This window comes from Ahaetulla prasina, chromosome 2 (genome assembly GCF_028640845.1).
Source record: "Ahaetulla prasina isolate Xishuangbanna chromosome 2, ASM2864084v1, whole genome shotgun sequence".
Taxonomy (NCBI): Eukaryota; Metazoa; Chordata; class Lepidosauria; order Squamata; family Colubridae; genus Ahaetulla; species Ahaetulla prasina.
In genome coordinates, this window is record NC_080540.1 from 205,626,734 (window position 1) to 205,648,595 (window position 21,862).

The 21,862-nt window shown below is 42.6% G+C and overlaps 1 protein-coding gene and 1 long non-coding RNA gene across 4 annotated transcripts in view; one reads left to right on the forward strand and one right to left on the reverse strand.

The window, feature by feature from the left end:
• Positions 1–2,584: 2,584 nt before the first annotated feature.
• Positions 2,585–4,857, reverse strand: LOC131192596 (uncharacterized). Its single transcript, XR_009153760.1, has 3 exons — positions 4,323–4,857; positions 3,766–3,889; positions 2,585–2,863 (listed from the first exon to the last, which is right to left on the reverse strand). It is a non-coding gene; the product is annotated as an uncharacterized LOC131192596 (long non-coding RNA).
• Positions 4,858–17,894: 13,037 nt separating this feature from the next.
• The window catches only part of FSD1L (fibronectin type III and SPRY domain containing 1 like), a 41,678-nt gene continuing 37,710 nt past the window's right edge, over positions 17,895–21,862 (forward strand). For 2 of the 3 annotated variants that reach the window (XM_058171858.1, XM_058171859.1), the window contains exon 1: positions 17,895–18,079. In XM_058171858.1, the coding sequence (XP_058027841.1) occupies positions 18,065–18,079 (15 nt within the window). In that variant the 5' untranslated portion in view covers positions 17,895–18,064. Of the gene's footprint in view, positions 18,080–21,477; positions 21,615–21,862 lie in introns of all 3 variants that reach the window. The other variant, XM_058171860.1, reaches the window with a different exon arrangement.

The following is a 21,862-nucleotide window of genomic DNA, read 5'->3' on the forward strand; positions in this document are numbered from 1 at the left end:
AATGAATTGCTGTAAGTCAAGAACTACCTCTACAACCTCATTCTGCAAAATAATTGGCATTAAGACTGACTTCAGTGCAGTGGTGGGTTGCCCCCCGGTTCGGACCGGTTCTATAGAACCGGTAGTGAAATCGGTGGGAGGCTCCACCCACTGACCCAAACGTCATCAAAACTCTTCTGCGCTGAAGAGCGCGCACGTGGCCACAATACGAACCAGTAGTAAAGGTAAGTAGAAGCCACACCTGCTTCAGTGCATGCACTCACGGGCACAAACACACACAAGAGCCGCTCTTATGTTTTTGAAAAGCACTAACTTTCTGTGTCATTGTATATGGCTTTTATTCTGATACCAAAAGCAAAAAGGGGCTGATTTTAAATGAATTCATAGAATCTGAAAATGCAAGAGCAATGAAGCTCTCTCAAATAAACAGCTCTCCATGTGTGTGAGAAAATGCCACATGTGCTTTCATCCTTGCAATGTCTGATTTTCTTAAAAGGAGTTCTTTCTCCTGGAGGCCTCCAAACTAAAAAGACCATGCCTTCTCCATTTTAGTGTATCCTTGGGGAGTGGGAGGGGGGGCGTTGTTCAAACTGGACCCTGAGGAGCTGTGATGAATGTCTGCAGCCTCAGCAATTTCTTGCTTCGGATGTTGCTGGGAATCAATACCCAATTTCCTATCTACTGTGTTAGAAAGAGTTGACATTCCTGTCAATATTTGCTTCCTGATGTTTAAATCTCCGACTTTATCCCTTTCCAAGCAATCTTGAACCTATGAACGTTGGGAACTTCCAGCATTGATAAAATGCTGCACAGGGACTGGCTCAGCCAGCAATCAGGAGAGAATTCATCAGTCCCCACGCAATAGCTCTCTGGGGACGTGACCTGTCCCCTCCAGCTGTCCTTGACAAGATCTGCTTGCTTATCAGGCATGTGCTTTGAGTCAACAAGCCCCAAGCCATTGCTCCTCTTCCCAGGGGGTGCATCAAAATCACAGCCTGACCCCTGTAGGTTGTACGGGAGAACCAAGCCCTTTCTAGGACAGCCAGGCTCTTCTCCTGTTCCACTGCCCATGCTGAAAAGTGCCAATCCCCAAATTCGAGACTAGCTGATTCTGCTCTCTGCCAAGAGTTCTGGCCTCTTCCTTTCAATTCACAGAAGGATTTCCACGGCTGTGTTAAGTGGCACAGCTTCCTCGTGCTCTTAAAGAGACTTTTCCTTCCCTTGGATTAACTCCTCTTAAAACTCTTTATGTTCTCGTATTGGGGTGCAAATCTTCCCTTCTTTTTCAGTCCCTGCCCAAAACTAGGCAGAAGGCATCCGTGCCATTTATTATGGGAGAAAAGGGGTTCCTTCCTGTACTGGCTAAATTCCACTTTGTAAGTTTAGCATGAGGCTTGAGTTCTGTGAGTGAGCAAATAAAGAAGGTAGTTTTCGCCTGTCGTGTTTCTTAATTGTCAATAGGTATGTTCAACATTAGTTATAGAAAATGTTTTTAGTGGAACACTAATATGACACCTTGAATACAAACATAACCAAAGTTCACACCTTGGGCGAATTAACCAAATTACCATCCATGGCAGAACCCTTAGATAAAATCTTTCTCCGTCGAACATGAACTTTCTCCATTTTTCCCTTCAGCAATCTTCATCTACTCTCCCATCCAACGAGTGGTCCAAATTGCCAACTCTCATAAGTTGTTTCACCATTGTACTTTCCCCTTACTTCCAGTCAGCCAGTGAATGTTCAAATGGCTTTCTTACTGGTTAAGACAAGAACACAAGCAATGCATATTAAATCTCAGTATCCACAAGTTTGGAAGCTTCACCAGGGGCCATCTAGCTCATCCCCTGCCAATGCAAAGCATCAATGGGTGGCAGCATAGCTCATTTCTGTTGATTTTTTGAAGGAATTTATATTGTTCGTGCCCTCTATAGCATGACTGCGAGTCACGAGAGAATTAGATACTTGTTCACCCCTATTAGAAATTGGTAATATGTGAGTTATAGTTTACAACTCCCCCATAAATAGAAAGGCCTATTAGAAAAATCCCATAGCACCCTCTACTGGCCATGTAATCAGAGAATAGCAAAACAATTCTACAGCCTCCAACTAATATCATACTCTATCTCAAATATATCTACAATATGGTTGTAAAGTACTCACACTGTTTACAATAAACAAGTTATAAATTTAGCTAGATAACCATTCCTCATGGCAGACTTTGGGAAAAGAAATTCACCTGGAAATTCTAGTTATATAGCTCTGTACCATAGCAGGCAACTGACTGTTATCTGGGGATCAAACAGGGTTTGAACTTGGGTTGTTAATTATCCCAAATAAGAACAGACTTGGTCCTTTTTGTTTATTTATTTTTACTTCTGAAGACACTACTTGTGGCATCTATAGGGTGGGGTGGGATTAAAATCCATAAAATGGCAGCATAGAGTCAAAATTAAAAGCCCAGGGTTTTCTCCGGAAGAAAACACTACCACCCCCCATTTTCCAAGTCACCAATATTCATTGTAGGAAGAAAGTAAGAAAGCATTCTCTCTAATCCTTCAAGTTTCTGTCCTACAAAGGAGTCTGGAGCATGGCAAAATTAATGTCAGGTGCAGGAAACTCAAGATGACGTAAGAAATTGCTCAAGTAGTTTCTTTATTGCAGTTCACCCATAGACAGGAATCTTGTCAGACTAAGGCACTTTGCATAACTAATCTGATAAATGCTTCGAAGAATTAGGGAAGATTCTTCTTAGCCTCTTCCTGCATGCAAATCATTAATCCATCTCACAGAGTAGATTCCATCGCAGTATCAATATTTAGAACAAGAAAAAAGAAACTGAAGAGAGGAAGATTCAGCACATCTATTAAGAATAACAGAATATGGTATATAAAATGTGTTATCTATTAATTAAATTTGTATCCTTACTGCCTGTTTATACAATGCTCTAGGCAACTTAATAATGTAAGAACAAGAACAATATCATTAAAATCAAGATAAAATCTTTAAGCCATCATTTTTAATCAGCTCTGAGAAAATGAAATTTATAATGTCCTGATTCAACTAATTGCCTCAAGAAGCCTCAATGTGGCTAACCATGATTTTTCTCTATTGGCCGCACTTGGCTAGATTCACACAGATATATGAAGCCATGAAGCAGGAAAGCAAGTGAATTTGTGGAGAGTCATCCTTGCTTCTTTCTGTCTCAATATAAGTGGCCTTCATGAAGCTACAGCAGTGCATCAGGCCATGCATGAGAGGCAAGCACTGGGGTTCTCCTCTGAAGGTGTTGCAATGGCCGCAGCCCCTGCCAGAACCCAACCCACTCCTTAATCCTGACAAGCAGGCCTGGTTCAAGATGACCTTGCCTAGTGCTACTTTCCTCCTCTTCAAGGGCTTCTTCATTGGGAGCATCACCCTTCTGCAGGAAGCGGAAGAGAAGCAGCAGCCTTTCAGCTGCTGAGGGTAATGATGTTGACTCAGCACTGGAACCCAGCACAATTTCCAGGAAGAAACCCAAGAAAGTAAGACTGGACACTTCTACCCCTGGCAGGAAGGTGATACTTTGTGAGAAGGAAGCTGTAGCGGCCAGTGAAGGAGTACCTTTTACTGGGGTAGCTGCCAATTTGCTAGTGAGCTAAATTCAGGGTATTTATTGCAAAATTAAAGCCATATGGTTCTGGAATCTGAATATTAATTAGTACACCTATAAATCAACCAACTCTGATGGAGACGTGCTTCTGTCAAATCTCTATTTGGATTTACCCTGTTGATGATGTTCTTCCCTGTTCTGACAGCAATCCAATTTTGAATGTTGTTGTTGTTTTTTATTTACACACACACACGACACCCATCTCACTGTCAGGTGACTCTGGGCAGCTTGCAAATGCTATAAAAATGATGATACAAACATGAAAACTATAAATATTAAATAAACAGAAATTTAATTAATAACCAGGATATGCAAATCTGTCTGCTACATTATTGCTGCCAAACTAACAATGTTGTCCAAACATTCTCCAATTTTTTTTATTGATGACTGGGGAAGGTTGGGAGGAGTTGTTACACAAATGCATTCATCCATCGCCTCTGGATATCACACAGTTTGAGTAACCTGCCAGAAACCATTTCTGGTTAACTGCAGTAGCTAAGCTTGAAATAAGCAAGCCGCATTATAATTTAATGTCATGTACTAAATCAACCACTGACTGTAATTAGCCAAGAAGTAAGCTATCGCTTGTCAATATATATACAACCCTTCCCCCTGCCCCTTGGGGTGTGTTACTTTGATATATTGGGAGGGCTAAGCAGCTTTATCTTACCAATGTTGAAGGATAAGTCTCTTAGCAATAAGTTCAGTGTAGAGAATCAATTTCCATTGTCCAAGTATCAATTTCATGAAACAGATATCAGGAAGAGTCTGGCAGTACCTTTTCCCACTACAGTAACACATTTTACCTAAAGGCAAAAGCTTTCATCAGATACAATTCACTACAAGATCCTTTTGGTTTTTTACCACCCATACACTAACATCATTCTCCTTCTACCCTGTAATAAATATATATTGTTCAAAAGAACAAAGACACCTTGAATATTAAACCCTAGTTCAAAATCAAATCAATAGGTCTAAGAACTTTTCCCCAAAACATTAACAATTTAGAATAGTGTGAAAACCTATGCTTCAATGAAGCCCTATTCCACTGCCTCTCCAACAGCCCAATGACAATTCCTTTTCTATACAAGTACCATGGCACCAATAAAGACTGAAATAATATTTCTGCATTGAACAAACTTTACTCAGAAATGTTTGATGCAAATATCAAGAGTTTAAACGAAACGAGAATCTCCTGTTCCTTATTCCAGTTTATATTCACATTTATAGCATTTTTAAATACCTTTCGTAATACATTTATTAAAGTCTAATCAACGGCTTCTTTGTCTCATAAGATTTAGCAATCACTTCTAATAACCTTCTGTCAAGCAAAGTCAGTGAGGAAACCTGATTCGCTTAACAACCGCATTACTAACTTAACAAATGCAATGACTCACTTAACAGCTGTGGCAAGAAAAGTCATAAAATGGGGAAAACTCACTTAACGAATATTTCACTTAGTAACATAAATTTTGGGCATAATTGTAGTCGTAACTTGAGGATTATCTGTATTTATTATTTAGCTCACAGTAATATTATGAAATGATAAGAACTAATTGTTATCACTGAAGAATTGATTTCAAGTGAATATTGCCTACATGGACATAGCTTAACATTTAGACAAGTTGGGTATTAAGGGATGAGATTTCCAGCCCAAATGGCTCTGGGGAAAAGCATCACCAGGAGATCTGAAGATGAGATAATCAAACTAAAACTACAAGAAAATCTAATCATTGGTAGTACCAAGACTGACAATATTTGCAAGGACATTAAGAACATAAAAGGGCAAGAAGTAGAAACTGAGAAAAATTTGAAACTGTCAGGAAACGGAAGTGCACACCAAAGTGAATGCTTTCATAAGTGAGTATAAGGAGGCCAGAATGGTCTCCTGTGATTCAGTTATGTGATATACTATTACTACAATATTTCACATATGCTGTAAGACCATTGGAAGAATAAAGTAACAATGAGATAAGAGTCGCTGACCAGTATATGTTCTGTTATAACCCAACACATTTATTTGGAAGGTACTGGGGTGGTTGGTTGGTTGTTACTGAGCTGAATTCTGAATATTTGATGTAATATGTAATATGTACACTGAGAACATATGCACCAAGATAAATTCCTTGTGTGCCCAATCCTTGTATGTTCTTTATTGGCCAATAAAGAATTCTATTCTATTCTAATATAAAAGCTTACAGGTAGTTGTCAATTTATGACCATTTATTTAACAACTGTTTGAAATTACAGCAGCCTTAGAAAAACTAATTACAACCTATTCTTGAAACTACAGCTATCACACCACCACACAATCTCATGGTTGCAGTTCAGGCGCTTGGCAACAAGCTCCCATTTATGTTGGCTGCAGTGTCTTGTGGTCACATGATTGTGACTTGTGACCTTCCCAGCCAGCTTCTGACAAGTGAGTTGGGGAAACTGGATTTGCTTAACAACCATATGGTTCTCTTAATGACCGTGTGATAAACATTTAACGGCGATAAAGTTCTGGTCATGTGATAACTTAATGATTGCATCACTCAGCAATCAACATTCTAGTCCCAATAATGGTTGTAGGACAAGGATTACCTATATATGGTTCTAGAACCTGGGTATTTTTTAGTACCTCTGCCCATCAACTCAGAGCTGATGGTGATGTGCACCTATCAGAGAGATGTGGAGAGCTTTTTGATTCAAGTACCTTGACTCCCTGTTCAGTTAGTCTTAGAAGTTTTAGTGCCAACTTAAAATGTATTCCTCCCTCCACTTTGCTGGTCTTCCAGAAAGGAATTACAAAATAACTCTGTGGCCTCATGTGGGGAGCCCAGAGGGGCACATGTGGGGAGCCCAGAGGGGCACATGTGGGGAGCCCAGAGAGGGACTGGTTGGTGCCTCGGGAAGTTTTCCCTCTACCTTTTAATCCATTTTTAACATCCCTTATGTTATGTTCGGGAAGTAACGAGGCTGGAGACCAGGGTAGTGACAACAGCTCTTTAATATAGGGTGAACCCAGCAACAGGCTGGGGGAAAAACCTCTCCTTTTATACAGTTCTACTGGAGGCTTCGTCCAATCAGCAACGTGCTGATTTCCCGCTCAAATATTTAAAGGTACAAACATGAATACATAACACTCCTCCCCTCCCAGAAAACACTTTGCCTCTATTTACATATTTATTTACATGTTATTTTTCGACGTAGTCACGCAAATAACCTGGGCGTCTCCTAGTTCTTTCTGACCTGCGCGGTTCAGTTCTGGGTAGTGTTTTGAGCTGGTCGGAGGGGCTGTTTTCTCCTCCCAGCTCTTTCTCTGAGCCAACGGGCTCCGGATTATTGGCTGACTCTTTTTCTTGGCCATCCGGCCTTGGATTATTTTTGAAACCGTCCCTGCTGTTTCCCTCGGGAACCTGATGGCGTCGCTGGAACTCTGGGACCTCAGCTAAGTCTTGCGCCTCCCCCGGGTCATTGTCAGCTGTGAATTCAAATTGGTATTGGTCATGTTCTGTTTCATTTGGTTCGGTTTGATCAGTTATTCGTTTCCTTAACTGATCTATGTGGCGCCCACACTCGGTTGTCTGGTAGCTCTACCACGTACGATTTTGGGCCGGTTATCTTTATTATTTGTCCTGCGAACCAACTAGGGCCGTCCCCATAGTTTCGGGCCCACACCCGGTCGCCTATGCTCATTTCCCTTGTCTTTTCTAGCTCCCCCTTGTAACCCTCTGGTGTGTAATGGGGATTCAAGCGGTCAAGTGGGCATCGGAGTTTCCGTCCCATTAGTAATTCGGCTGGGCTTCTCCCGGTGGCCGTGCTTGGGGTTCTGTGTTGAACGGCTAGGAAAAAGTCTATCTTTGTTTGCCAGTCACCTGGCTTGAGCCTGGACAATGCCTCCTTAGCGCTCCGGACGGAACGCTCTGCAAGGCCATTCGACGCAGGGTGGAAAGGCGCAGAGAGGGCATGTCGGATGCCCTCCTCTGCCAGGTATTCTTCAAACTGGGCTGCCGTGAATTGAGGCCCATTGTCGGACACCAGAGTGTCCGGCAACCCGTGAGTTGCAAATAGGTGGCGCAGGGCTGCGATTACTGCTTCGGCCGTAGTGGATTTCATGAGTATGATCTCCAACCATTTAGAGAATGCATCAACAACCACTAAGAACGTTTGGCCGTGGAAGGGGCCAGCAAAATCAATGTGGATTCTTGACCATGGCCCTTGGGGCTTTTCCCATTCCCTGACTGGGGCCGTTGGGAGTAGAGGTCTGGACTCTTGGCAAGCCTGGCATTTCCCTACCCTCTCAGCAATCTCTGCGTCCATGAGTGGCCACCACACATAGCTTCTAGCTAACCCCTTCATCCTTACGATCCCTGGGTGACCCTCGTGGAGGAGGTCCAATACCTTTCCCCTCAGTTTATCAGGAATTATTACACGATCACCCCATAACAGGCAACCCCCTTGAGCCGAGAGCTCATCTCGTTTTTTAACAAATTCTTTGCAGCGGGCCACCCTCTCTGTACCCAACCGAGTACAGTCCTTAACACAATGTCCCGGTATGATGCCCGAGCCACTTCCTTAGATGTGACTGGGCCAGAGTCCAAAGAGTCAATAAGTAGGATGGGCGTTCCCGGAGTGGGGTCTTCGGTCGCCCCTGGTAGTGGGCATCGGCTTAACGCGTCCGCATGCCCCACTTCTTTTCCTGGTCGATGCTGCAGCTTGTACGAATAAGCGGCTAGAAATATAGTCCAACGGGTCAGTCGTGGCGAAAGTGCCACAGGCGTTGGGCGGTCGCCAGCCAGTATCCCTAGTAGCGGTCTGTGGTCAGTCACGATTTCAAAATTCCGCCCAAAGACATATTCGTGGAATTTTTTAACCCCTGACACAATGGCTAGTGCTTCTTTATCTAGCTGGCTGTAGTTTCTCTCTGGGGAGGACATCGTTCTAGAGTAAAACGCTATAGGGGCTTCTGTGCCGTTTGGGAGTCTATGGCTGAGTACAGCTCCCACCCCATAAGGGGAGGCATCGCAAACCAACACTAGGGGTAGTGAGTTGTGGTATTGGATGAGCAGGCTATCACTTGAGAGCAGGTTCTTTACTGCTTCAAAAGCCCTATTTTCCGACTTTCCCCAAGACCAAACAGTATTTTTTCCTAAGAGCCTATGCAGCGGTTCCGCAACGGTTGCTTTGTTCTTTAAAAAGACCGCGTAAAAATTCACCAATCCCAGGAATGCCTGCAGCTCTGCTTTGTTTTTGGGCGCTGGAGCCTTCCTAATTGCCTTAACCTTGCTCTCAGTGGGGTGAATTCCTTTCTTGTCTATCCAGTAGCCCAAGAAATCGACGGATTTGACCCTATCTGGCATTTGTTTGCCTTGACTTTTAATCCGCTGTCCGGAAAATACCCAAAACCTTTCTTAACCGCTCCCCCAATTCCTCCATGTTTTCCCCTGAAATTAGGACATCATCGAAGTAGGGAACTACCCCTGGGAGCCCCTGCAGCAGTCGTTCCATTAGGTTTTGGAACAGCCCTGGTGCCACACTAACCCCAAATTGCAATCGGGTGCACTTGAAGGCCCCCCTGTGCGTTACAATCGTTTGGGCTTCGGCCGTGCGGGCGTCTACGGGCAGTTGTTGGTAGGCTTGGGCCAAGTCTAACTTTGCGAAGACTTGCCCTTGCCCCAAAGAGTGCAGTAAGTGTTGCACCACGGGAACCGGGTAAGCGCTTTTCTGTAAGGCTTTGTTAAGCGTCGCCTTGTAGTCAGCGCAAATTCTAATTGACCCGTCCGGCTTTATTGGGGTGACGATTGGCGTCTCCCACTTTGCGTGATCGACTGGCACCAAAATCCCCTGATTTATGAGCTTGTCCAGCTCCTTATCGATTTTTGGTTTTAGGGCAAAGGGACTCTCCTCGCCTTAAGCCTAATGGGGGCTACCTGGGGGTCTAAGTTGAAGGAAATAGGGGTCCCCTTGTACTTGCCCAGGCAGTCCTTGAAGACATCTTCGAACTCGTTAAAGAGAATGTCTTTCAGGTTACAGTCACTCCTGTAGATGCCAGTCACTCCCATGCCCAGGGCACGAAACCAGTCTAGTCCCAACAGACTGGGCAGAGTTCCTTCGACGATCGTGATGGGCAGGGTCTTCTTGTGTGGACCGTACTCGACTCGGACGGAGGTGGTCCCTCGAACAGGGATGCGATTCCCCTGGTAGTCGTGGACTCGTAGCCGTTGAGCTTGCAGGTGGCGCTTCGCGACAGACGGCAGCGACTTCGCCAAAGTGTCCCAGGACATGATGGTGATCGCTGATCCCGTGTCTACTTCAAGCCGCACCGCACTCCTCTATTTTGGCTTGGTGAAGATCTTCTTCTCCACTGGTCGAGGCGCGCCTATGACCACAGTTGTTTGGTTGGAATCCGCGCCTTTTTTGTTTGGGCCAATCGCGGGTCGCCTTGCCGATTCCGCGCTCTGATTGGCCGATTTGAATTTTCGGCGGGAAGGTTGGGCCGCTCGACAAACTTGAGCTAGGTGCCCTTTCTTCCCACACCGCCGGCAGGTCGCGTCCTTAAACTTGCAGCGTTGGCGCTGGTGTTGCCCACCGCAGCTCCCGCATTCATCTCTGTCCCCTTTGTCGCGTTTCTCGGTTCGGCAGACCCCTTCCTCATCTTCACCGTCGGATTCGGTCTGAACCTCCTCCTGGTGCACCGGGGTTGCCTTCGCGCTCGCCTTCGGTGGGACAGGCTTCTGCAGTGTCTCCGCCGCTTGGGTGGACATTTCATGTGCTCTGGCTTCGTCCAGAGCGGTGGCTAACGTTAGGTTGCTCTTTGCCAGCAGCCGTCGCCGCAAACGGATGTCTTTGACGCCTCGGATGAGTTGCTCGAGGAGCACCTCGTCTAGGTCGCGGTATCCGCAGTCCTTGGACGCTTAGGGCGGCCATGTAGTCACCGATGGTTTCGCCCTCCATCTGCCTTCGCTCTCCGAATTCAAACCGCCGCACGTATTTGGACGGCGTTGGTGCAAAGTGGTTTTTTAGTAAAGTCTGTAGAGTTGGCCATGACACCGACTGCAACGGCGTTGGCTCTGCCAGGGCTTCCGCGATATCAATGACCTCCGGACCACAGTGGCTTAAGAAATAAGCCCTTTTGCGGTTATCTGGAACTCCTTGCAGTTCGTTGGCTTCTAGAAAGCTTTCGAAACGGGTCATATACGTTCCCCATTTCTCCTTAGCCGGGTCAAATGGTGCGGGCGGAGTGTAACTGGCCATCTCCGTTTTTCTGCCCTGAGTTTGCTGGGTTCGGGTCTATCGTGCTTCAGCTCGGTTCTGGTTCTCCTTAGCCTCGAGATCCCACCTTCGTCGCCAATGTTATGTTCGGGAAGTAACGAGGCTGGAGACCAGGGTAGTGACAACAGCTCTTTAATATAGGGTGAACCCAGCAACAGGCTGGGGGAAAAACCTCTCCTTTTATACAGTTCTACTGGAGGCTTCGTCCAATCAGCAACGTGCTGATTTCCCGCTCAAATATTTAAAGGTACAAACATGAATACATAACACCTTACTTTTTTAAAATTGTACATATTGTTTTTTATGCTTTTAATATTTTATTGTACACCACCCAGAGACTTTCTGTGAGAGTAATGGGTGGTTCTTAAAAATGACAAATAAAATAAATAAAGAAGTACCGGTAATTAGTTTTTGCCTACATGTTCAGACAAGTCATTCTACTTTTAATCTGTCAATATACTAAATTTACCCACCTATGTCACCAGTCTACAATTTTAAGGAAGGAGAAGGAGGAGAAGACAGAGCACTTGAAGAAAAATGGAAATTTGTAATGAACTTGGGAAAAAAATTGGAACTTTTTTGTTATACGTGTACAGTAGCAAGAATGTTTTATGTGCAAAAATGGAAAGATAGAAGAATGGTTGGAGAAACTGATGGAACTAGTGGAGATGACCAAATTAACTGCTTAAATCAAAGAGAAGAACTTTAATTAAATTTTGATAATCTAACTTTGCTTCTATCTGGAAATTGCTTGTGGATTTTGTGCTTGAGATAGAAACATAATAAAACTGACTTTGGGATTTACTGATTAGACAAGGATTTTTTTGTTATAGAAATGGCTAATATATACTGAGTATGCAAAGTAAAAAGTTGAGGCTGTAATGTTATGTTTATTCTACTGCGCTAAAGAGTTGCAAATTACTGCTTTTTTTTCTTTTTTCCCTTTATCCTACACTTTCCTACACCTTTCCTCTTTCCAACTATTTTCAGTTTCATTTATATTTTATACTCTAATAAGTTTAATAAAATTATAAAAAGAGAGATAGCTGGATAGACAGATAAACAGGTAGTCAGGCAGGCAGATCACTCATTTTTTTAACCTATTGAGGAACTAGCCTATAGAACAAAATTAAAGTGGCTTAAGCTGGTTAATAGAACAAGGCAATAATCCATATTGGATAAGAGCTTTAGAAAATCCAGGATTTTAATCGGTTGAAAACAGTTGAGTCTATAGCATGACAATGCAGCGTTAACAGGAGCCTGTTTATTTATTGAGACAAGCTGCAAATAATAGAAATGACCCTCCAGTAATGCTGGGATTTGGGCATGTGTAATGTCTGTGATCACACTTGGTGCTTTGCCCTGAAGTAGAATGGCAATGGATGTGAAGAAATGCAATTATATTTGATATGAGCAAGTCTTCATTACTGTAACCCATACAAGTGACAACACCACTACTTTTATCTCCACTCCTCTAAAGAGGAAACCAACATCTCCCATATGCTTCACATTACCTCTCACTCTAAAATTCTTTTCTTTTTCCTAGCAGGATTGCTGTGCATGTATTCAAGCAATCCCACTCGCAGTTAGGCATGCATTCACAAGCCACCTACTTCATAGGGTTATTGTGAAGATTACTGAATTCACACATTGCAGCAAGCCAGGATTTGCTGCATAAATCCCACCTGGCTGGGCTTATACAACATGCTACACTGTAAACACAATGGCTGGATTCACATGATGCACTAACTAAAAGTAAACCATGTACAGTATGGCTTTGAGCAACATCCAAAATTCCAAACTCAGCCTATATGGATGGAGCACTTTGCATTATTAGGAAAAAGGTATATCAGCTTTCTTCAATATGATGCTCCCCACTCCGACAATGTCATGTAATGAGGGAGGATAATAGATTTTGTTGCAATGGAATAAGTCTCTGATCCTTTTTTAAACAATAAATGCAGAATTACTTTTCCTAGAAATTCTTCATAGAACAAACAAGCTTTGTTTGGACCTTGGTTATCTTTTGAGTGTTCTGGGGTGTTACATGAACCTTTTCTATTTAATTTATGATTCAATATATTATTCAAACCCAGAAAATACTTGCAGTGTTTCATCTTTTCCTAGCTACTAATGACATTCCCTTTCCTGATACAACCCATGATAAATTTAGCCATACTTTTGCCTTTTCAGGGCTTTTAGTTTCAGATTTAGGCTCCCCCACAAAAATGTTATTTGTAAGTTGGAACTCAACATCCTTTAAATTTAAATGTATGGACACTAGAATGGTATAAAATGTGTGGTCTATATGTTCATATGCTGCATATACGCCATCCATACAAGAAATCCTTGGTTAACCATAGTAACTAGGACCAGGATTTCCCTCATAAAACAATGTCATGTAAAAGGCAAAATCACATGACCACATCATTTAATAATGGGAATCCACAATGCCATCATTAACCATCATGAGCAGTTGTTAGGAGTGCCAGTTTGGTATAGTAGTTAAAGTGCTGGCCTACAAACCTGGAGACTGCAATTTCTAGTCCCACTTTAGGCATGAAAATCAGCTGGATGACTTTGGGCCGGTCAGTCTCTCTCAGCCCAACTCATCTGAGAGACTTATTGTGGGGAAAATAGGAGGAAGAAGGGGTATTAGGTATTTTTGCCACCTTGAATTACATATAAAATAATAAAGGGGAGAACATTACATAACATAAAACATAATATTACAATAGGACTTACCCTGATCCAAGTGACTTCCAGCCTCAAGCCTTTGTAAGGAACTGCCTCTTCAGCACTCCCCACACTGGACTATCTCCCCACATCTCTGCTCTTTTGGCTGCCCTGCCTAGTGGTATTACTTGGTAGTGGCGTTGGGGCTAAAGGCCCTTCGGGAGTCTCAGCCAGCTGCCATAATACCTCTGTTTCAGCCCCAGCACCACTGGGGCCACCTACTACCAAGGAGTGCTGTCTCATGCCCCACATTGTTGCCAGCCATCCCAGTGTCCCAGCATAAAGCCCCAGTTGCCTGTACTTTGCCAGCCTTGCCACACTCAGCTGACCTTTTGCCATCTTCTTCCTCTCACACTTGGCCTGGTCCTATGCAAAGCAGATGCTAGCCATGCCGGGCCTTTTCCAAGACTGTGCATGCCGTTCTCCAAATTGCACGCATCCTTCTTGTGATGCTTCAGAAAGGTTGAGGCCTTCTGAAACTCTGCGAGAAGGCTGCACACGATTTCTGGAATGGCACACATGGCCTCAGGAAGAAAACCTGGTACAGCCAGCAGCTGCCTCGTAAAGGCGCCAGGCCCAGCATGCCTAGTCAGCAGTGGGAGAAAGAAGACAGCAAAGGTCATTTTGAGTGCAGCGGGACTGGTGGACTGCAGGACAGTGGGAGCTTTGCATGGAGGTGGCTAACTATGACACTCAAGGTAGTACTCCTCGGAAGCGGTGGCTGTGTGGAGCTGAAGGAAGAGTGTCAGGGGCAGCCAGTTCTGAGATTGCTGAAGGCCCTGAGCTTCTACTGCAGTTCCAGTGCCACCACTACTGTACCGTGCAGAGCAGCCAAAAGGGCACAGATCGGGGGTGGGGGAGATAGTTTAGTTTATTGTCATTGCACATGATACAACAAAATTAAATGCCGTCTTCAACGTACATTATAACTATAAAAATAAAAACACAAACATACATTCTTTACATTCTATGTAATTAAAATTGAAAACCCGATATTGCATATACCGTAGAATTCAATATGGTTATTGCCCTGGGATAGAAGCTGTTTTTCAGTCTATTTGACCTTGTTTTTATTATTCTGTACCGTCTGCCAGATGGTAATAGTTCAAAAAAAAGGGTGCCCAGGATGAGATGGATCTTTAAGAATGTTTTGAACTTTCTTAAGGCAGCGGGAGCTAAAAAGCACTTCCAAAGAGGGGAGAGGCAACCAGTGATCCTCTGGGCAATGACGTTGACCCTCTGGAGTGCTGTCCTATCTGCCACTGTGCAATTTGCAAACAATACACAGATGCAGTAAGTTAAAATATTCTCTGTGGTGCAGCGGTAGAAGGCCACTAGCAGTTTTTCATTCAGTTGTTGTTTCCTGAGAAGTCTCAGGTAGCATAATCTCTGCTGGGCTCTTTTGACCAGTGCTACAATGTGAGTGCCCCAGGTCAGGTCCTCACCCAGAAACTTAAAACTGGCCACTTTCTCCACTCAGTCTCCATTGATAAGCAAGGGCTGGATGTCTGATCTATTCCTTCTATAGTCCCACTATAAGCTCCTTGATCTTATTTGTTAAAGACCAAGTTATTGTCTCCACACCACGAAAGCAACCGTTCTACCTCATCTTGAAAGGCAGAATCATCCCCCCCAGAGATCAGTCCCACCATAGGTGGAGGGATTGAAGTGCCCCCCCGGGTTGCAAGTATGGATAAGCTACGAAAGTAATCAAATTTTGATCATGTGGCCAACAGGCATGCAACAGTTGTAATTTTAGGGACTGAGCATAAGCACTATCTGTTCAGTGCCTCTGTAACTTCAAACAATTGCTGAACGAATAGTCACTAAGATATAATTACCTGTATTAGGAATTCAATCTCTTGATAGGTCAACATTCTTCAAGTACAATACTGCGAACCACAGATGTGCAAATATCTTACACTACACCTTGTTTGCTTGAAGTAAAATCTCAGGCTAATATTGGTTTTTGGGAGCTCCTTTATTACACATAACGTGCATAAAAAGCTGGATTAAACTATGAGAAAAAAACTGTATATAGTATTATTGGGCAACACCATTATAAAATGGTGCCGGGCTATTTACGGGACCACCTACTGCTACCGAATACCTCTCACCGACCCGTGCGCTCTCACAGAGAGGGACTCCTCAGGGTGCCGTCGGCGCGACAGTGTCGTCTGGCGACGCCCAGGGGAAGGGCCTTCTCTGTGGGGGCTCCCACCCTCTGGAACGAACTCCCCCCAGGACTCCGTCAACTTCCGGACCTCCGAACCTTTCGTCGCGAGCTTAAAACTCACTTATTCATCTGCGCAGGACTGGATTAGTTTTTAAACTTATGGGTTTTTTAATGGGTTTTTTATTATTTATCCTAAATTTTTTAATCTCTGCCAATTGAATAAGTTTTTTTAATTGTATTTTAATTGTATTTATATTGTAATATTATTGTGTATTTTTATCTGGCTGTGAACCGCCCTGAGTCCTTCGGGAGAAGGGCGGTATAAAAATTTAAATAATAAATAAATAAATAATAAATAAATAATAATAAAAATGTCAAAGGCTTTCTTCACTGAAATTTAACTCCTGATCACTATAGCAACACGGAAGTGATTTCCCATTGTGTTCTTCTCAAATACCTTTGTCAGGATCAACAGAAAGGACCCCAGAGAGTGGGGTTCAAGCGTTCAGTTTCTCCAGAACTACAGCCCAATTTTGTTGTTGTTAAGTGAGACATTTGTTAAATGAGTTTTGCTCCATTTTATGGCCTTTCTTGCCACATTTGTTAATGGAATACTGCAGTTGATAACATGGTTGTTACGTGAATCTGGCTTCCCCATTGATTTTGATTATCAAATGTTTGCAAAAAGCGATCACATAACTTTGAGACACAGTAATAGTCATAAGTATGAATCAATTGCCAAGCATTTGAATTTTGATCATATGATGATCATGGGGATGCTACAAAGGTCGTAAGTGTGAAAAATTGTCCTGTCCCTTTTTTCAGTGCCCTTGTAACTTTGAACGGTCACTAAATGAACTGTTGTAAGTTGAGGACTATCTATATTCATCAGGAAAGGTTTTTTTAAACGTATGTTTAAGTACTTTTAAAGTACTTTAATTTTAATTTTAATTGTATTTATAGTGTATTGTGTATTTTTTTTACTTGGCTGTGAACCGCCCTGAGTCCTTCGGGAGAAGGGCGGTATACAAATTTAAATAATAAATAAATAAAATAAATAAATAAAGTACGTTTTTTAAAAAGTACGTTTAAGAAGCAGAGATCCACAACATTATTCTTCCCTGCTGCTTATTTATGACGTTACTTATTAAAGAAATGTTAGCAGCAATCACATTCTGCAGGTTCATCTGCAGGCTAAAACATATGAAGAATGGTTGCAAGAACTGGGCATGGCTAGTCTAGCGAAGAGAAGGACCAGAGGAGACATGATAGCAGCAGTCTTCCAATATTTGAGGGGCTGCCACAGAGAGGAAGGGTTCAAGCTATTTTCCAAAGCACCGGAAGGCCAGACAAGAAATAATGGATCAAGGAGAGATTCAGAATAGAATAGAATAGAATTTTATTGGCCAAGTGTGATTGGACACACAAGGAATTTGTCTTGATTCAATCTAGAAATAAGGAGATCTTTTCTGACAGAGAGAACAATCAACCAATGGAACAGCTTGCTTTCAGATGTGGGTGCTTCATCACCCTTCAAGAAGAGTCTGAACTGCCATCTGTCAGAAATGGTGTAGGGACTCCTGCATGGGTAGGGGGTTGGACTAGATGACCTACAAGGTCCCTTCCAACTCTGTTATTCTGTTCTAAGATCATGCAAGTCCCGTCCAATAATAGGGGAAAATGGGTCCCATATCCCCTTCAGCCCTAGGCAAGCAGGACCAATGTCTTGCTTCGCTCTGAAAACATTACCACGCAAGGCTGCAAAGAACCGCCTTGCATTTTTCTGCAAGCATCCTGGTACTACAGTCCCTTTGGCCAGAGGCAAAGAGACACGCTTGCGGGAGTGCATCGGGTGTGTCCCCTTTTGCACCGCCACTCAGGTTAAGCCGACCTCATCTCTCTTCGCCTGTCTGGACGCCGCCCTCGCAGCAAAAAGGAGGCGAAGTCCACTCGACCGACTCAACTACGCAGGCTCACTAGAGCCCTCCCCCCGGGGGCGAGGAAATCAGCCAGACTCAGCGCGCATGCTCACATCAGAACCAGGCAAGGCGGGTTGGGGTGGTGATTGAAAGGAGGCGGGGCTTGCCTGGTACTGCTGCTGCTGCTGCTGCTGTGTCGGGCTTGGAGAACGGCGGCCGTTTGATTGGTGGGAGGGTCTGCGCGGCGACGTTTCCCCTCAGCCGTCGCGCCTTCCTTCTCTCTCTCCTCCCTCCCTCATTCACCTGCCTGGAACCGGTCTCGCCATGGAGGTGCAGAAAGTAAGTGAGGGGGAGCCGAGTGGAGGCGGGGAGGGGAAGGGAAGCGGGGAGAAAGAGCGCTGAGGGTCCGGCTTCAGCCTCCCGGAGGAGGAAAAAGAGCGGGGCTGGAAAGGAGGAGGCCGAGAGGTGGCTCGTGAGTCGAGTGGGCCTCACCTCTGCGAAAGAATGTCCTTACCTTCCGAGCGTCTCGAGCCGTCTCGCGGCTGCTCCCTCCTCCGCGCGTTATTCGTTGGCGGGCGCGAGGAGACTCGTGGGTGGTCCCTACCTGGCGAGCAAGTGATGCCTTGTAGCAGGTGGGGCCTGTTCACGGCACAAACACACACACACACACACACACACACACACACACACACACTCCTCAGGCGCCTTAATGGAGGACTTAATGCAATGAGACCTCGCCCTCTGAATGCCCTTTTTGGGGGGGATTAGGAACCCCGAAGCAGCCGCTTTTCTGAGGGGCGGGGAGCTCTTAGACCTGCAACTCCTATTATCCGAAAAGCAGCGAACATGACACTGCTTTCTCTGGTCTGGAAGTGCAAGGCTGCTTTCTGGGCGTGGGCCGCTCCACTTTCCTTGGTGACAAGGACTGATGGTGGACGTTGGATCCAACTGCTTCATAAGAAGGGGTCCTCCTGTTGGAAAAGGGAGCCTGGGAGCTGCTGGTTCTGTTTTTTTCAAAAAATAAGTTCCTCAAAACAGTGTGATTACTATGTGAATTGCCAGTCTTTTCCTCGCCTTTCATCATTTTCCAAATGGGTCAGTGGGAGTTGAGTAAGATGAAAAGAGCTTTTGTTTAGTACAGTTTGAGGGAGGGAAAGCAAATAATGATTTATATTTGAGATATTCCAATAAAAGCTGAATGTGATTACTTTGTGAACTGCCAATCTTTTTCTCGCCTTTCTTTATTTTCCAAATAGGTCAGTGGGAGATGGGAAAGATGAAAAGTGCTTTCCTTAAGTACAGTTGGGGTTGGGGGTGGGGAAAGCAAATAAAAATTATTTATATTTGAGGTATTCCAGTAAAACCTGAATGGATTTCTTTAATTCTACATTGCCTGGTGGCAGCACTGCTAATAGGATGTACAAGAGGTTTGTAAAGCTGGCTAGCATACAGTTAAGTCCTAAAGGCATTTATTTGCACATAAATCACAATACAATTAAAAGAACTTTATTTATTGCACTTGTACTCTCCCTGTAGGAATTCCATTTCCATCTTTCAATTTCATAAAAGGTGATGTTGTAATTTAGGTTGGGAATGATCCTAATTAATATTAACCATCTTGAATACTTAAAGTATTGCCTAGTCATAATTTGACACTGTGAAATTGGAGACACAGACTAAAACAGAAGAAAACATTTTGTATTCAAATTCTGTCAAGTGCATTTGTAATATAAGGATATTGCTTGAGAATATTCTAGTTGTTTCCAGTTTCAAACAAAACTAAGGTGAAACCCAAATGGGACTTTAATGTTTTAGAAGTTGTGAACTTTTATATAATTTTTTAAAACACTTAGTGGAATTAGTTTTAATTTTGAAGAAAGGAAAAATGAACAACTACTTTTCTATTTTTTCTTCTTTTACAATACAACATGAACGTTTTTCATGTGTAGTAAATTTCTTAGAATGTATGGGACTGTCCATGAATAAGAGAAGGGAACACTTGAAAATCTAGGTGCTTAGTTATGAATTTGTCATTCTGCATTCATTTTTAGTGCATGAGTATTTTAGAACTTAGTATTAAAATATAAATTATTTTGCTAATCTTGTGTCTCACTACTTGATGAGTTAGGAATATGAATAGGTTTCATTATGTTAGACACTACATATATTGAGGCTGTTCATTTGAAATATCAAGTTTTAGTTGCTTTGTATCTAAATAGCATAATTTAAGAAAATAGTATACTGTTTTTTCTTGATGATGACTAGATTCCTATAGTATAAAAGTGTAAAAAAAGGTTTAAAAATTGTAAATCACCTTTTGTGACTACAGAGGTCATCGACTTAACAATTATTCATTTGACTATTCAAAGTTAAGGGCACTGAAAAAAGTGAAAAAATATTTTTCACACTTATGACCATTGCAGCATTCCCATGGTCAGCTGATCAAAATTTGGATGCTTGGCAACTGGTTCATATTTATGATGGTTGTAGTGTTGTCCCAGGGTCATGTGATCACCTTTTATGATCTTCTGACAAGCAAAGTCAATGGGGAAGCCAGAAACACCTAACAACTCTTACTAATTTAACAAATACAGGGACTCAACAAGTACAGCAAGAAACGTCATAAAATTGGTCAAAACTCACTTTACAATTGTCTCAGTAACAGAAATTTTGGGCACGATTATGGTTGTAAATTGAGGACTACCTGAATTATCTTCAGTGGCAGAAGAAAATATAATTCCTATAAAATTATGCATCTGATGGTATTTCTTTGCTTTTAACAATTAAAAAAAATGCCATTCGCATACCTGTTAATTTAAATAAAGTCTTAACAGCTGCATATACATAAATAATTTCCTTTTAGGTCATAACAATATGCAAATGTTGCTTTTAAAAGTAATATTTTTGTTAATCAGCTTGAAATTCTTCCAAGTAGGTTTTTTCTTTACGTATTTTTTTTATTTTTTTTATTTATTTATTTTTATTTGCATTTATATCCCGCCCTTCTCCGAAGACTCAGGGCGGCTTACACTATGTCAAGCAATAGTCTTCATCCATTTGTATATTATATACAAAGTCAACTTATTGCCCCTAACAATCTGGGTCCTCATTTTACCTACCTTATAAAGGATGGAAGGCTGAGTCAACCTTGGGCCTGGTGGGACTTGAACCTGCAGTAATTGCAAGCAGCTGCTGTTAATAACAGACTGCATTAGTCTGTTGAGCCACCAGAGGTCTTGATTAAGATTTCTGTCATAATGTATGTCTGGAAATTTTTCAGGGTTTTCATTAATGGAACTATACATAATTATTGTTCATCATGACTAGGAACATCTGGGCAGAATGATCATTTTGATTTGTCCATTAATTGGAAAGCTTCTTTTTTTTATTCCTCCAACTATTCAAACTTTTGTGGGTTTTACCTTAATATCTTTTAAATTAATTAAAACAATACTGATCCAATTATCAAAATACTGCTGGATTAACTGGATAACTGAGGTCATTGCAGGGTATTTGAGTTTAGGTTCACACTCTGGATTTTGCTTTGTAGCCAATATAATGGATAATTTGTGAATCTGTCTTCATTTGATAATCTTCACTTTCTAGCCTAAAAAATAGTTTTTAAATTTACATAGTGAGATAGTTGGTAAGTGAAAATAGCACAACATGCTCATAATTTAAGAAAGACGATGGATATTTTTGGCACCTTTCAATAGAAACTTTTATCTTCAAATTAGATTCTGCCTTTCTACCAGGAGAGTGTGAGTTCTAGTCCCACCTTAGCCGTGAAAGCAGCTGGGTGACCTTGGGCCAGTCACTCTCAACCCAACTGACTTCACAGGGTTGTTGTGGGGAAAAAAAAAGGAGGCAGAAGGTATGTTAGATATGTTTGGCACCTTGAGTTATTTGTAAAGTAATAAAAGTGGGATATGAAATTATTTCTATGTTGTAAGGACTGCAATCAAAATGAAAGTCTATAAATGTTTATTGGATCTAAAGTATAACCAAAGACCATTAGTCATACTATTCACCTGGAGTCTGATTGGTAATAAAAGCAGCATGTCAGCATAAGTTGAGACAATGTGATCTCTAGGACATAAGCAGTATATGTTACATAAAGTT